The 17,711-nt window shown below is 33.7% G+C and overlaps 1 protein-coding gene across 26 annotated transcripts in view; it reads left to right on the top strand.

The window, feature by feature from the left end:
- N4BP2L2 (NEDD4 binding protein 2 like 2) overlaps positions 1–17,711 on the top strand; it is an 88,483-nt gene that overhangs the window by 7,637 nt on the left and 63,135 nt on the right. For 9 of the 26 annotated variants that reach the window (XM_025263188.3, XM_025263191.3, XR_006544086.2 and 6 more), the window contains exons 3-6: positions 1,289–1,413; positions 5,423–5,511; positions 5,899–5,975; positions 8,319–8,462. In XM_025263188.3, coding sequence (XP_025118973.3) covers positions 1,289–1,413; positions 5,423–5,511; positions 5,899–5,975; positions 8,319–8,462 — 435 coding nt within the window. Of the gene's footprint in view, positions 1–1,288; positions 1,414–5,069; positions 5,141–5,422; positions 5,512–5,898; positions 5,976–8,318; positions 8,691–17,711 lie in introns of those variants that run through there. The other 17 variants (XR_006544098.2, XM_006070671.4, XM_044927347.1 and 14 more) reach the window with 17 other exon arrangements.

Here is a 17,711-nt window from a genome sequence, read left to right as displayed (position 1 = left end):
AAGTATTCTTGAATCATCCCAGGACAATATCATTCCTCCCAGCACCTTCTACTCCCTTCTCCTTCTCAAAAAGAGATTATAGAATTACATATGCTCAGTTGCTTCAGTCCACTCCATGAACTGTGACCTGCCAGAGGGACAGAATCCCTGTCCACGGGATTCTCCAGGCATGAATACTGGAGTGGGTTGCCATGCCCTCCAGAGGATCTTCTGACCCAGGGATGGACCACATCTCTTAAGTCTCCTGCATTGGCAGGCAACCTCTACCACTAGCGCCGCCTCGGAAGCCCAATACAATGATAATCCAACTGCCTAATGGTTGAAGGAGGGGAGATAAAGTGAAAGTTGCCTCAGTTGTGTCTGACTCTTTGTGACTGTACAGTCCATGGAATCCAGGCCAGAATACTAGAGTGGGTAGCCTATCCCTTCTCCAGGTGATCTTCATGACCCAGGAATCAACCAGGGTCTCCTGCATTGCAGGCGGATTTTTTGTTATTGTTGGATCCAAATTGTTCCTACTGTCTTTTCCCTTTTCTCAGCACATCTCCAATCTCTTTCATGAGTCGCTGGTTATGGGAATTCTCTTACACTGAACACTTGTGAATCTCTTTGTGCTTAGAAGTTAAAGGTAGTAAATCGTGAGAACAGACCTTGATTACCACTGACTTGTTCTGAGAGTGTGTTCTTTGTTCAGTATTTAGTAGTTAATTTCATTTAGTAATTTAATCTCTTAAAAATTAAAAACATGATTATACTCTGGAGGATCATTGACTGTTTCACAGCCTTAAACCGCAAGTCCCACTTTCAGGTCATGCATGTTTGTGCTTTATAGAAATAGTATATCAAAGCCATCAAAACTTACCTTGATCCAAATGTAGTTTTCCCCAGATGAATTGCTTCCTTAAGCTTGCTTGTCTTAGGTTACCTATTGTGTTAAATTTAGGCAATTTTAGGCACCAAATACAAATTGACTAAAGTTAAAACATGGAAAGTTGACATCATTTTGAATTGGAGAATGTTTTTAAAAGTTGCAATATAAAAAAAAAAAAACTTGCAATATAGAAGCCACTTTAAATAGTTTTTATTACTGGCCATTATTATGTAGATTTAAGTGTGAAATGATATTTGGAATCTGAAAGCTTTTTAAGGTTCAACTCTTGTGCTGTTCTGCCTGCAATATATTTACAAATATGTACCAGCTATTCATTTAATAATCTTTCCTATGTGGCTTATTTCTGATGGTTATAGATTTTATAAATGGCACCTTTATGATTTCTTTTATTAACAGAATTCTGCTTGGTCAGAGTCGTGATGGCATTGTGTTCAGCACTGATGACTATTTTCACCATCAAGATGGGTACAGGTATAATGTTAATCAACTTGGTGATGCCCATGACTGGAACCAGAACAGAGGTTTGTTTTGGGCCAAGTCTCCTGGGATAGAATATTTGACTAGGAGTCACAATACTTGAATTTTTATTCTTGACTTTTTTTTCTTTTTACCAACTGGATGACTTTGACAAGCCATCAAAAGAGCTTTGAGACCCAGTTTTTCATCTCTTAGAAGCAGTGATAATTATACTTACTCTACCTGATAGAGGTGAAAATCAGAGAATGTAGTTAGAATATTTTTTAAACTGTAGATAGTGTACATAAGCCAGTACAATAGAAGTATAGGATGTTTTGATATACTGCTTTATACCTCATGAACAAATTCAGAAAACCTCTGATATTACCTCATAAACAAATTTAGAAAACTTTGATATTTTTGTTATGTGTTACCAAAAGTTATTTCCTTGAGTAATGCTAATATTTTCTAAGGCTTAATGTCCATGAATATTAAACATTTTTTTCACTGATACAAAAAAATTACTTAATACACTTTTTAGAGGCACATGGGTCAATTTGCTTTAATTTTGGAATAGTAGTTATTAACCTTGGCTGAACATTTGAATCACTTGGGGATTTTTTTTTGTTGTTGTTAAACTCATGCCCAAGTGTTAGCCTCAGAGATTCTGGTTTAGTTAGTCTGACATCCTTGTGTGCTCATTCACTTCAGTCATGTCCAATTCTTTACGACCCTGTGGACTGCCAGGCTCCTCTGCCCATGGGATTCTCCAGGCAAGAATGCTGGAGTGGGTTGCCATGTCCTTCTTCAGAGGATCTTCCTGACTCAGGGATCGAACCTGCGTCTTCCCAGGCTCCTGCATTGCAGGTGGATTCTTCAACCACTGAGCCATTGGGGAAGCCCTTGGTTGGTCTGGAGTGGATCTAAATATTAGTGTTTTTTTTTTTTTTTTTTTTTTTTTAAGTTTCCTGGATATTCTCATGTTACAGTCAGAATTGAAAACTATTAATCTAGAACTGTGTAGGTACATGCTTACACTATAATCTGATTTCTTTTTTAAAAGATTAAGAATGCATTGATGATGAAACATTATTTAAACCTGGAGTAGAGCGATTACAGTGAACAGCCTATTTGCTTCCTTGTGGTAGTCATTTAACTTGTAGGATTTATTTGTTTCAACCTTTTTTTCTTTGTAAGTAAATGGTTGTCCCATTTTTAGTGATGCTAAGATCAGTAGCTTCAGACGAACAGTCTGCTCCCTGTTTTATTCAAGAATGAATTGTTTCCTTAATCAGTTATTTCATTAAAGTTGCAAAATGATTTTTTTTAGGTCTGTCATTCCTTCTGTGTTCAGTGGCTAGAATTCTTCTGTAATGAGGAATGTCCTCTTACCTAGAACTAGCAACTAGTGTTACCCTGAAGTACAGTATGTACCGGAAAAAGCAGCATAAATGCTTTTCTTTCTAATTCTCAATTTTCAAAGTAAGGAATTTCAGTGAGGATATTTTTGAATAAAAAGTTTAAATGTCGGATAAGTTTGATTTTAAGACTATTTTCTAGTATTGATTCTAGGATTTCTCCAAATATTTATTTTAGAAAAAAAAATTTTTTAATTAATTCTTTTTTATTTTTTAAACTGCTGCAGTGTTACTACCCAAGTCAAATAAGGATCATACTGGCAGTTCCCAAAATGCTTAGAGTTATTGGCCCAGAGTTAAGAGGAACAGAAGTAGATGATAAGGGGAATGAGGCAGTATATCTTTGGTGAACTGGAAAGTTTGTGTGGGACATTTTTTTTCTTTCTCCAATACTAGACTATTTTATTAAAATGTTTGTGCCGTGTGAATTATACTTGCTGAACATATTGGTGTCTAGATAAACCACTGGTTTTATTAGTATAGTAAGTGTGGACTTTTCCAAGGTAATTTTTAACCCCTTTCAAGGTAATGATAACTGGCAATAGCTGGACATTTTGAAAGTTGTGAGCATTACGTTTAATTTACACACATTTATTGAATACTTTTAAATGCCAGTCATTATTCTGGGAATATCAGTCTGCCTCATGTTTATTAGAAGGATCTAAATTCATCTTTAACTGCTTATAAATTTAAAATATCTCCAAGATGTCATTATTCTCTTTCTTAGAGTATGGTGGTTAATTTATTTGAGAAAATGACTCTCTTTATTTGAGTATTTAGGCATTGGTTTCTCAGGACCTTTATTTTCCTGGAGTGCACTGGAATGTGGTATTGGATGATAATTATTCATGGAAAGAGAATAATATCTCCATTCCTGCAAATCAGAGATTTATTTGGTTAATAAGCTCCTTTTGTAGAATTTGACTCCTTAGAGGTGTAAGCCTGTCTATCAGACATTAGGAGAATTACTTTAATATTTTTTTTAAAAAATGAAAGTATGATCAATGTTCAGGGTGAAGCAGTGGGAATTGATAGCATCTTGGTATCCTGTTTGTGACCCAAGTTGTAACTTTCTTTTAACATTTAGAGACGTCGTCTCCCAAATATGTATTTACATTCCACATTAGTCATTATTACTTAGCCTTTAAAATTCTATCTTCCCTTAGACATCTGTATAAATGTTTTCATTATGTGAAACTTAGTGGTTTGAATTCTAAATCTCAGCAAAACTTACATATCATTGCATTTTGCCTCAGCCTTTTAAATTTTATAGTGGGGAGAAGGAAATGGCAACCCACCCTAGTATTCTTGCCTGGGAAATCCCATGTACAGGGGAGCCTGGCAGGCTATAGTCCATGGGGTCTCAAAAGAGTTGGACGTGACTTAGCCACTAAACAACAACAACCATCCATCCATAGCCCCACCTGTTAGAGGTAATTTGTGTTACTCTTTTGTAGTGATGCTAAATAACCTGTTTGTTAACATGTAAATTCAAAGCACTAACTGATTTGCTCTTGGAGCATCTGAAGCTTCCTGTCTGAGGAATTCTCAGGTTTCTCTAGGAAGAGGCATGATACATGAATCTGGAACAATAGCCAAGTCAAGAGGTCCCCCGAGGGCCAAGGTCAGAGAGGTCAGAACCATGAGAGGGTGATCCTTGAGCAGACGCCCAGGATGGAGACAGAGCCAAAGGGTGGACACCACCCCTCCTCCAGCTGTGGCCACTGCAGGAAGGTTTCTGAGAGTCACAGGTCCACTAGCCTCCTCCCCATCCAAGTGACTGCTCTTTTGCTGCTTTCTGTGAGAACAGTCTTAAATGGAGTCTCTCTCATAAATGATGGAACTCTGTAAAATAAAATAAATTTTATAGTGGGCTCTTAATTGTCTTGCCTGTCATTAACAGGAATCACTGTGAAATAGTTCTCACCTCATATGGGAATCAACGGGTAGGGACAGGGAGATATAGTTTGAAAAGTTCTGTTGTAGCTCAGCTCCCAATTTCAGAAATCATTGTCCTAAGAAATATCCACAAAGTCAGTTGAACTGTGGAATTTAGCTGCTTAGGATGTAAGTAGTGATAAATCCATAGCACTTTTTTTTTTTTTTTTTACCTAAGTCTCTTATTTCAAAAGAATTACTGGGAATTTTACCTATAGAAGACAACTTTTGGTGTCTTAGTAACTTTTCACGTTTATATTTTGCCCAAAATGAAATCAGTTACATATTATCTTGTAAATTGCCATTTTCTGTTAAAACTCTCCATCGTTCCATATCATTAAATGTTTGTCTCTTTTCATACTCAGACCATATTCAGATGACACTTGTCCCTACATTTTCTGTAAATGAAAGCTCTAGACTGAAGTCTTCATTAGCTGTAAGTTCAACAGAATATTTCCCCTAAAATGTCCTTTACAGCTAGTTTTTCAAAACCAGCATTTGGTCTGAAGAAAACCCATTACATGGGTTTATGTCTCTTAATTCCACTTAATCTAGCAGAGTCCTTTTATTTCCATGCACTGACTCTAGAGATTGCACAGTTTTGTTTTTAAGTACAAGGATGTAGAGAATTGCTTAATGAATGTTTACATTTTATTTTATATATTTTTATCTAATAGTTCTGTTTTTTTTTGTTTTTTTAATTTATTTTTTATTTCAGCAAAGCAAGCTATCAATCAGGGGAGATCGCCAGTCATAATAGACAACACTAATACACAAGCTTGGGAAATGAAACCATATGTGGAAATGGTAAATATGAGATATGAGAGAGTTTTTCTATTCTTTTCAGCTTTTTTCATATTCTGAAATTTCAGTTACTTTGATGTTTACTATTAAAACATTTGTCCTTGTTCTCTAAAGAGGTGTGTCCATTTGCTTAATTTTTTAAAAATTGAGAATGGTGCTTATTAAGCAATATGTTCATCTTGTTAGTTTTGCCTGGACTTGAGAATAGTGATTGGAATTTGACTGTTAAGTAGCCTTAAAATTTTTATAAACCATATTATTTTAAAGGTAAATTTGTCTTGGTTGAGCAAATTGAGAAGTATTGTCTAAGTGAAATTTGTATCTGTCTTCCATCTTTTTACTTTAAGAAGTATTCTCTGGGTTTTTGTTTTCTTCCTTTCTTTTGTGTAGGCCATAGGAAAAGGATACAGAGTAGAGTTTCATGAACCTGAAACTTGGTGGAAATTTGATCCTGAAGAATTAGAAAAGTAAGGCACTCAAAAAATTTTTAATCTCATCTTTTTTTTTTCTTTTCTCCTTTTCATGATCAATTTCTTTACTAGCTTTTGTTTGTTAAATCTTTGATACCTATGAATAGGGACTAATACTACTACTACTCACTTTCTATTAAGAGAAGCATTGACTTAAATGCAACTTGTTTGAGGCTCTTTGCAGTATTAAATTTCCTTAAATGTTCTTTGTTAAGTGTGTTTGTTACTTCTTACCTGACTTCCTGCATTGGTTGCCAGTTTATTGAACGCTAGTGGAGATCCAGAAAACAGAGAAAAACTAGGACTTTCCCTTCGGCTTTTTCGCTAGGCCACTTCTCTGCGTTGCCTTTCCAACTTCATCTCTTTCCCATTTAGATCCCCTCACCTATTTACCTGATGCTTTTCTCTTTACTGCAATGTATCCATTATCCTATAGCCAAGATCCAGGGAATCAGTGTATTTAAGAATTCAGTTTTTTTTTTTTTTTCTTCCAATTTTAGAAAGGTAATACAGAGCCTGTACCTAATTGTTAGCACTCCTAGCAAGAGTTTGGGGCAGCATGGCATAATCAAACATCTCAGTGTTTCTGCAGCAGATTGTGAATGATCAGTCTATTCAGTTGAGAAAAATTTACATGGTTTAATGTTCTGAGTAGATCATGCTGCCATATGAGTCAACAGAAAACTGAATTTTCAGAGTATTTTAGATTTCAGGATTTGTGAGGGATTGTGGTCTTGTATTATTTTCAACCCTGATCTTCCATTTGTGTTTACCTTTATCCATTTTCCCTGGTTTTCCTGACAGTAAATCATTTTTCCTTTCTTCATTTTCACTCCTCTCACCCCATCTTTGGTGACAACTTTTAACTCACATACCTTACAGTTTACCCATTAAAAGTGTACAATTCAGTGGTTTTCAGTATATTCACAGAGTTATGCAACCATCACCTCTCTTTTTAAGACCATTTTTTTCTCCCACGTTTCCCTCTTCTGCTTAAAACTGTTATTCTGTATATGGTGTTCAACTGCTTTCTTTCCTCCTTGCCTTTTATTCCTTTTGTATCTTTGAATTTTTATTCCTTTGGTTATCTGTCTTTACCTTTCTAATTTGCATGCCAAATCAAATTTATGAAGGTTAAACTGGTAGATATTATTAATATCTGGTATTCTTTGCTTGCCCTCTGTGTGATTATTGCTCCTCAGGTAGAAAGAAGAGAGAGTTTAAAAACTAAAGATACTTGGCTTATGTTGAATAAGTGAGTTAATGAAATTGTTGTACAGTTAGGCTTTATTTGCATTTGAGACTGTTGAAACATTATAATTCTTAATATAAAATAACTTTACAAAATAAAGTCAATTTAACTGCTATCTAGTATAGTTTGACATATTTTTATGTCTTTTTTTCTGGAAAGATGAGTTAGCTTCAGTAAGTCTAGAACTTAATAAATGTAAAATATGTTCTGTGTGTTTTGCTGTGTCCAACTCAAGTTACAGAAAACTACAAGGGTTAAATTCTTAAAAAATTTTTTTTGAGAGACAAGAATAATTCGTAAACCACTTTTTGCTGTCAAAATTAAACTCACAGAAAAGTACATAAAAAATATGTAGCTTAACAAATTTCATAAGTCAGATATTCATTTAACTATTACTCGTGTCATGAGAGCTTTACTAACACTTGAGAAGTTTTTTGAATTCCTTTTCCCAGTAACAGTTCCCTACAATTACTTGCTTGCTGTTCCTTAAAGCTTTTTTTTTTTTGCTTTAAAAAAAATCCTTCACTTTAGCACCAGTTTAATTTCTTTCAAAGTTTATATATTAATAAATAGAATTACACAGTATATAGTCATTGTCTCTAGTTTCTTTCATTCAATACTATGTTTGTGAGATATGTAAAAATTGTATCTCTAATAATAGTTTGGTGTTGATAATAAATTTTTAAAATGCAGATGTGTTAAAAATAACTTGTACAAGTTATACATATTTTATATTGATTTTTGTAAGTCCTAGAAACCCACGCAATTCTTCTGCAATTCTCAAAACGGTGTTGCATAATCTTTTTATTTTGTTGTTTAAAAGTTGGGGGTCGTTAACTCAGTGGTTCAGTGAATCAGTAGTTCTATGTGAAGAAAGTATAATCAGTTAACATTTTGCTGTGATTTATGGTATTTTAAGCCTTTTTACTATATTGTTTAAAACTGAGAGAGCCCTTTTTTTAGAGGTGTATCTTCTAGTATTTATTTGCAAAATGTAATTTAGACTCTATTCTGCTCTGTTACTCTAAAATAGGTTAATCCTATACATTCTTAAAAAATAGAATTAAAATCCTTTTCTTTTTTGGTAGGAGGAATAAACATGGTGTGTCTCGAAAGAAGATTGCTCAGATGTTGGATCGTTATGAATATCAAATGTCCATCTCTATTGTAATGAATTCCGTGGAACCGCCACACAAAAGCACACAAAGACCTCCTCCACAGGAGAGACAGAGGTGGGGAGGCTCTCTAGGCTCACATAATGAAGTCTGTGTTACAAATAATCATTAAGTTGGCTATTTTCAGCTAACGCATTTGTTGCTTGCCCTTAAAAAAAATTAGTGAGCCTGTCTTGAAACTTAAGTAGTTTCAGATTTTAACAAAAGACCACGTTGCCTCACAAGAGATGTTCCCAGCAAGTTGTTTCAATTCTGAAGTGTAAATAAAAATTATATAAAATTGTATTTTAAATGTTTTTATAATCTTTTGTTGTAATGCTTTTGGTTATTATGAAGACCCCTGAGTAGAGTGGGTAGGAACCAGAATGTTTTTCTATAATTGAATTTTAAACTGATTTTATCATTTGTAGATGTCAGACAGTTTTATAGTTCATACCTAAATTCAACTTTTCATAAAACTTTAGTATTTTTCTTTGACTATCTTAAATATATAAGAAATACTAACTTGTTATAGGAACTGTAGTTGATTCCTCTATTCATAATACGGGTAAAATTATGTTTTTCTGCAAATTCATCTTTGTAAAGTATTTCTAAGCTGTAATTAGCATATCACTTACTAAAACAAAATTCTTTGTCAAACGCCAATACAGTAGGTATATCAGTCACCAGGGGTTTTTTCCTCCGTAATTTACGTTTTCATCACCCTTCTTCTTAAGCCATTCCCTGTCTCTCCATACTCCCCAATTCTGGAATGAAAAACAGGGCAATCTCTATATAGTTTACAAAAGCTCTTTGCGTTATTCTGATAATATATTACTTTTCTCTATTTAAATTAACACAGGATAATTCTAGGGTAAAAAATATTTTAGACCGCTCCTTAGCATTAATTGTAGGAAGATTTGTCCTCTGGAATGTTTTACTTCTCCAGGTTTTAGCTTTTCTTTAAGGACAACTGTGTATCTCACTTTATCATTTTTATTAGATTGTGTTCCATCACTTAAAATTTTAAAATCGAGATGGAATTCATTTCAGAGATCTTGGGCAATTCATCCTAATTTTGCTTTGATTTATCCATTTTTAGGGGAAAAAAAAAAAACAAGCTAATTACAACGGTTGAAAATTTTTTATGTGTTTTACATGGTAATAGTTCATGTCCTTTAAGTCTTCTTTCTCCTAAACCAACCTATCCTAAATCCTACAGTATATTTTTTTCTTTAATTTTATTTTAGATGGAGTATAGTTGATTAACAGTGTTGTGGTAGTTACAGGTGTAGAGCAAAGTGGTGAATCCCATAATCTTTCAATGTTGTTTTAAAACTTTTTAGTGTTTTTTTTCCAGCTTTAAATGTTCTCTCGCATCTTTATATTACTTTTTAACTAATATTAAATTATTAAGTAATACTACTTGCAAGGCTCAAAACTAAACATAGTACTTTTAACAAGGTCTTTATTACATTGCCTTTAATGAGATAATATGATTTTTATTTGTAGTCTCATTTACATTTAAATGAGTATTACTGTATTTTATTTTAACACATACGTATGTTTGTATATATTTGTTCATCCTAACTATGATACAGTAGAAATATACTAATTCATGTTTTATGTATAAATGTATATACAATTATGTGTTCATGTTTCCTTTATTCACTATTTTCATAATTCTTTTGTTTCAGAGTAGTACTTCCTGGTATTTGGGCTTGCTTTTCCAAGCATTTTATTATGTAAATTGACATTTTGAAATAGAAGAAGGATTTAATTTTGGGACAGGTGAAACAACTGTTAGGTATATATTATGTGCTCCTTTCTCTTTGTCTTTATAAAACTTTATTTAGAATAGTACCATTAGGTTTTGAACAGCAGCCAGATTTATTTCAAGGATCTAGAGAATTGCCTTTGGAAGATACAAATGATGAAGCAACTTGTTCATAATAGTAAGTCTATGAAATAAATTTCCAGATTTTATTACAGATTAAATGTCATCTAATATTTCTGAGTAGTAAAGAGATCGTTAATCATTACCAAATATTTTTAAAAGTTATAAATGTTTACTGAGGCGAGGAGGTAACATTCTAGAAGACGTTTTTGTTGGGGCTTTTTGTGTTTTTTTTGTTTGTGTTTTGGCCACACTACTTGGTATGTAGGATCTCAGTTCCTTGACTAGGGATCGAACCTGCACCCCCTGCATTGGAAACATGGAGTCTTAACCACTGGACCACCAGGGAAGTCCCAATTTTTTTTTTTTAAGACAGAGTAAATTAAAAGTTCCCCCAAGCATTCTGACTAATGTTATTTTTTACTTTTGAACAGTAACGGAACAGAGAAATAAATATACAATAAAAGATGAAATTCACCAATTAAAAGTTTTTTCATCCAAGTTTTTCCTTCTATTCAGACATTCTTTTTTAAAATTTAGATATATTCTTAATGGACTAGCTCCCTCTGCTGCTTCCTGCCATTCGGAGTTGGTCTCCATCACAAAGAAAAAAATGGGCATTACTCATCATATTTAACTAAGGCGAACAATTTAGTTTAATAGTATATAGATTCTAGTCTGGTTCAGAAAGATTCTTTTTGAAAAGTAAATTTATAGTTTTCTATATGTCAATACTGTCAATAAAAATATTTGTGTGGTAATTAAGTTGAACTTTTGATGCTTTTTAAATTGATCTTTCATTATTCACTTTCCTAAAAGAAAATATTAGCTTTTTAATATATAATGTGTTTTAAAGTAAGATTGTTTACAGAAGATTGGGTTATATTTTGTTGATGGTATGATAGGGTGGATTTAACTATTTGAAGTGTGCTTATCTCTTACCTAATTAATATAGGTTATGAAATTTTCCAGTTTTATATATAGGTAAGTTTTGAAAGAATTTATGATATCAAAGCATATAAAATATTTGTTTCACCCATAATTGAATTTTTGTTATGGTGGAAATGTCTGATTTTCCGAGCCTGGTTTTCTAAGTATTTTCAGAGAAAATCGGTGATATTCTGTTTGGAAAATGTTGAAGAAATGTGGTTGTTCATGTATTAATACCTTGATGAGATAGGTGTCCTAGGGTTTATTGAAGTATCATGTAGTAGTGTAACATAAATGCAGTCACTGAGGACTCAGTTATTAGGGCTGGAGTGTATGTTTGTCTGTGTTTGTGTACAACCCTTTATAAATAGAGTAATGCCTCTTAGTCTAGAATCATAACAAAATACAATGTTACTTAGTTTTGTTACAATGACCATTCAAAATAAATATTTGATGGCAGCAGAACAGCAGATCATTAGTGGGTTTTAGAGTTAAATTTTGTACATTACAATTTATAAATAAAACTTTTTTTCTCATTAAAATTGTTAGCTGTAATTTTTGTGAAAGGAAAGGTTATATTAAGGGATTAACAAATATCCTCTTTGGTGATGGTTTTCTTTTTCTTTGCAGTTAAATAAGAGTTGCATGTTTTATTTTATTTTAAAAATTAAGGTATTATTAAAGCAATTGGTTTCCCTATATGTATGCCAGATTTTTTTCCTTAAAATATCCTAAGGATGGCAAGAAGTAGTATTAAATGAATTTGTTGAAGTAGATTCTGAAAGGAGTAATTAGTGATTGTCTTGTGTGTATTTTTTATTCCTTTTTTTTCTCTGCTAAGCAGCATTTAAATTAATTCAATTCATTTGATTCAAATTGCCTAAGTCTTAAGTCTAAACAATTTTCAGTTTTGCCTGGCTGTAAATTTCAGAGCAAATCTTGAAAAGTTTATAATTATGATTTTTGCAACTAAAATTAGAAAACTTAGATTCAGTATCTTTATATAGATTGTACTGAATGGCCTAATTTTTGTAATGGAATATACAATTTTGAATATCACCTATGGAAATTCTCAATACAGTATTGCTATCAATTTACACACAGAAACAAGGGGAAAGAGTAGCATAAAAATCTCTGAAAAGAGATCCTCAGAGAAAAAACGAGTTATTTTTGAAGCTAGAACTGTGTCAGTTTGCAACGTTTTGACTTTTTGTTATATTTAGTAGAAGATAAATTTTGTTTACTTTGGTCAGATAGATTAGAAATATCTTTTTCTTCCGTTTCCTCCTAACAAATGTTATTCTCTGAATGATAACCCTGTCTCATTCCAGGTATAAAAATTGCAGTCATTACAATGCACTTCCCAGCATGAAGTCCATTAACTTTAATAAGCTGTCTTAAGTGTGTAAAAAGTAAACTGTTTTATCTAACATGGACACAGCCCCTAATCTTAGAATTAGATATAGTTATATGTCTATAACTATATATATAGTTAGAATTAGATATAGATATAGCCCCTAATCTTAGAATTAGATATAGTCACATTACCAAAGCACTGTATCTATTTTGGAAATGACTGAAGACTTCATTGGTGTTGTGCAGTTGTTAATATTTCCATGTTTGTTTGTTTTTTTCAATTGAACTGTTTGTAAATTAATGGGAAGATGGAGAGATTTTTGAGACAGCCTATTGGGCTTTTTGCCTTTCAACTTTATTATAGGTAACTAAGGGAAAAAAAAATGAAGAATAATCTGTTCATTCATGGTTAAAATTGTGTTCAAGTTCAGTACAATCTATTAAAATACACTTTATTGGGATTATTTTTTTGTTTTACAGTTTCATCTGTATCCTCAGATAGGACATGTAAAGATAAAGTTTTACCCTACAACAGTAATTATAATAATTATACAACTTTGTTACCGTCTCTTCAATTGTAGTTCTGGACTCTTCAGTCTTTTTTAGTATATCAAAATGAAAGAAAATTTGATTTGGAAAAGGTTCATGAATTCTTTCTTTTTTAAAAAAATAAACATTTTTTCATTTTCTTTTTTCTTCTTAATGGTATTGGAAATCATGTTTCTTTCATAGTCTTTTCCTATACATGTTTTCTTTTTCTTCACTCCATTTTCTGCTCAGCTATCTTCATGTTAACTTCATAACATTTTTAATGAAGATGGTGGGATGGTAAGTTTCTGTCAAAAACAGAGGTAACTTTTTTCCCTTCTGTGTTAACACTGAACTCATTGCTCCTTGTGAACCTTATTTCATCATGTTAAACTTACAAACTAGACTTTTGCAGTTTCCTGACTATACGGTTGAAGAACTTTGATATGAGAATAGTTGGAAAGGTTTATAAGAATCTATTGGTGTTACTCGTTTGTTGTTGTTTAGTCACTAAGTTGTATCCTACTGTTTTGCCACCCCATGCAACCCCTAATCTGTTTAGCCTTCCAGGTTTCTCTGTCCTTGGAATTTCCCAGGCAGAAATACTGGAGTGGGTGGCCATTTCCTCCTCCAGGGGCTCTTCCAGACCCAGGGATCAAACCTGCATCTCCTGCTTGACAGGCGAATTCTTTGTTAACCACTGAGCCACCTGGAAAGCCCTATTCACTGGTTAGGAATCCCATAAGCATACTGTAGTACTTGGATGTATGTATTTGAGAAAAACTTATTTTACAGTACTCAAGCCTCTTCCTGATAGACTACTTGATAAAAGTAGTTGGAAACTCACTCTTATGGAATTCGCTGTTGTCATGATTCTTTTATGTGGCCTTAACTGAATGCTTCTGAAAGAAAGCTGAAAGCTATTTTTGAGTTCAACTTTTACAGGTGATTCTTCATATTCTCCAATACTACTACAGTGAGCAATAGGAATTTAATACAAACAAGCCTTAATTTAATAATATTTAAGTAGCTACCATTTAGTTAATGCCTGTCAGTGCCAGTCCCTTTTCTAATTGTAGATGTGATTTTTATAAAATACAGTCACTGTAATTTTTTATAAAGAGGAAACAGAAACTTAGAGAAATGAAGCAATTTATCCTGTGAACATAGTTTCTCTGGGAAGTGATGATAACTAGGAGTCACATCTAGTTCAGACGTATTCTTCATTGTAGCTCATTTTATCTTTTAAACCACGTAGTTATCTTTGGTTAAATTCTTGTTATTAATTTAGGGTCTTTTTCTAGGCAGCAAAGAAATTGCAGTGGAAAACTGAGTGCATCTTTATGGTACCTTTTTGAGTGTATAGGGTTAGAGGTATGTTGACTCACCAGTGAAGCTGAGTGAAGAAATCTGAAAGTGACCATTTATTTAGAATGCTTCAGTTCAGTTCAGTTCAGTTGCTCAGTCATGTCTGACTCTTCGCGACCCCATGAATTGCAGCACACCAGACCTCCCTGTCCATCACCAACTCCTGGAGTTCACTCATACTCACGTCCATCGAGTCAGTGATGCCATCCAGCCATCTCGTCCTCTGTCATCCCCTTCTCCTCCTGCCCCCAATCCCTCCCAGCATCAGAGTCTTTTCCAATGAGTCAACTCTTCGCATGAGGTGGCCAAAGTATTGAAGTTTCAGCTTTAGCATCAGTCCTTCCAATGAACACCCAAGACTGATTTCCTTTAGGATGGGCTTGTTGGATCTCCTTGCGGCTCAAGGGACTCTCAAGAGTCTTCTCCAACACCACAGTTCAAAAGCATCAATTCTTTGGTGCTTAGCTTTCTTCACAGTCCAACTCTCACATCCATACATGACCACTAGAATGCTTATTTTAAGTCAAAATTGAAAGCTTGGATGCCATTTAGTGTATAATTATTTTCTGCAAAGTATACATTGATAGTTGATAATCATATTTCAGCAACATCTTTTGAATTGCATTTTTATATATGCTGTTGTGCTTTTATATTTTATTTTAATATCTCCTGATTTTAGCTAGCACTTGAAATATGTAGTATTTAATAAATGGATTGTTAAATTGTGTAAGCTGTTTGTTTTGCTGATTAATTTTGAGAGAGTATGGGGCTTTCCCGTTAGAGGAGTCTTTGAGGGAGTTATTTCCTAAATAGACCAACACTGTTTTAAGTGATGTTAGTGTATTTTTCTTTTAATGGTCACTTATTTATTAAGTGTGCTACCAGTAGCTGTCATGGAAATCATATCAGTTTTCTGAATTTCTGAAGAATTTAGGTTTTTTTGCCTTTTGTAATAATTAGCGTCCCTTTTGTTTTATGTTATTTACATTAATTTTCTAAAAGAACAATAAAGGTGCCTGTTAAGTTTTCTATAGAAATAAAATATTGAATTAATTAGATTCTGTAAGGAAAGCCTTTGAGTACAAAATGAAGAACTCTTACTGTTGAAAATGTGCCTTATTTTGTTTTAGTTAACTTAAAAAATAGAAGGGCTGGATCTTACTTGATTTTTCTTAATTCTTTGAGAGTAGTTTCTGGATTTTCTTTTTGTTGTTGTTTCTAAATTGGAAATCAGAGGTAGAGTTTTTGTTAGAGTGGGGAAGAAATAGCATTGGTTTCATGAATAGATTAAGATAGTTTTTGGTTCATGAAACTGCATCATGAGATTAAGATTATTGAAATATAATGTAACACTGACAAAGATATGGTTAAAACATTTCATTTTGAATATAAGTAAATTGAAGCATTTATAAGAAATGTGATAGGAGACCTGGGTTAGACATTTTGAATTAATTAGAAAGTAGTAAGGAAAAAAAATTTAGTTCTGGGGAGTGATAGGAAAGAAATTGTTAAAGCTGGAGAGCTAGTGGTCAAAAGTGGTAATTTCTCCTTCTACATCTTCCTTTTGCTGTGTAAAGACCAGTAGAGCCCAGGCATTATACTAAGAAAGATTATCTTTCTCTGGTGGCTCAGCTGGTAAAGTCTCTGCCTGCAGTGTGGGAGACCTGGGTTCGATCCCTGGGTTGGGAAGATCCCCTGGAGAAGGTAAAGGCTACCCACTCCAGTTTTCTGGCCTGGAGAATTCCATGGCTTATGCAGTTCATGGGGTGGCAAAGAGTCAGACACAACGGAGTGACTTTAATTTTCACTTTCTTAAGGGCATGAAAGCATAGTCTTCCTTGTGTTGTCTTTGAAGCTTTGTGCTTTAAAGAGTCAATAAATATTTGTTGAATATTAGACATCTTCTCCACAAAATAATCAACCTCTTGATACTAAGTTCCCATTCATCTAAATAGAACAACTGTATAGGGCAGTTCATAATTTAGGAAACATGGAAATACAAAGTGTGAATTAGTTGTGTTTGATTGATACTTGCTAAGAAAGAGCATCCAGGCAGAGAGGACGGCTCATGCATCTAACTTGTTTTATCTAACAGTATTAGAGCCTTTTGTTTGAAATTTTGAATCTTGTTAGTAGTCTTTAGATTTGTGATCTATGATCAAAAAATTAAATACTAGAATACAGGTAAGTAGGGCAGCCTTGAGACTTTGTTTCTGTTAAGGTCATTTAGAGATTTTTTTTTTATATTTTCTTTGACACTTCTGTTCTTCCTCTTAACTTTCCCCATGAGACTTCATCATGTCTCACTTGGACCTAGTAGTCTCTCCACATTTATCTTTGCCACAGAGTAACTAGAGAAATGTAGAACTTAAACTTTTTTTTAAGTATAAATTACATCCCTCCTGCTTAAACTCTATGTGATCTGGCCCTTGGCATCTTCCCTGACCCTGTCTTGTATCCTCTGCTCTTCATTTACTACATTGTGTCTATAACTGGCCTTTTGCTCTGTTTTTCAGATATGCAAAGTTTGATCTTGCTTTAAACACTAAGCTCTTTTTTTCTTTCTGGAATGCTCTAAATTTTTTTTGTTGTTCCTATGCCTAGCATAATTCTAAGTATTCAGGTCTCACCTCAATGTCACCTCCACAGAGAGCGCTAACTATTCCAATCTAAAGTAAAGTAGCCCCACCTTTGTCACTCTGTTAAACCGTCCTGTTGTTTTCATCACAGTACCTGTTAGTAGTTGAAGTTACCTTATTTAATACAATTTGTTGGGGGTCTTTTGAATTAGAATGTAAGTTCTGTGATAACCTATTTGTTCTGTTCATAACTGTCCACAGAACCTAATCCAGTGCCTGTAGTACTGCAGGACCTCATGTGTGCGTGTGCTCAGTCACTTCAGACTATTTGCGACCCTATGGACTGTTGCCTGCCAGGTTTCTCTGTCCATGGGATTTTCCAGGCAAGAATACTGCAGTGGGTTGTCGTGCCCTTTTCCAGGGGATCTTCTGACCCAGGGATCAAACCCAGGTCTGCTGCATTGCAGGCTGATTCTTTACCACTGAGCCACTGGGGAAGTCCTTCTTTTAATAGTATTACTCCCCAACGGTGTTTTCATTTTAAACCTGTCCTCTGTGCTCCAGCCTATATACTTAACTGCCTAGTTGAGATTTCTACTTTAAAACCTTAAAAATTGAATCTGTGATCTGTCACATCTGTGAAACTCCAGAATTTTCATTCATGGAGAA

This window comes from Bubalus bubalis, chromosome 13, assembly GCF_019923935.1.
Source record: "Bubalus bubalis isolate 160015118507 breed Murrah chromosome 13, NDDB_SH_1, whole genome shotgun sequence".
NCBI classification, from domain to species: domain Eukaryota; kingdom Metazoa; phylum Chordata; class Mammalia; order Artiodactyla; family Bovidae; genus Bubalus; species Bubalus bubalis.
The sequence above is the reverse complement of the archived record's forward strand: the minus strand, read 5'-3'. Positions and strand labels throughout refer to the sequence as shown.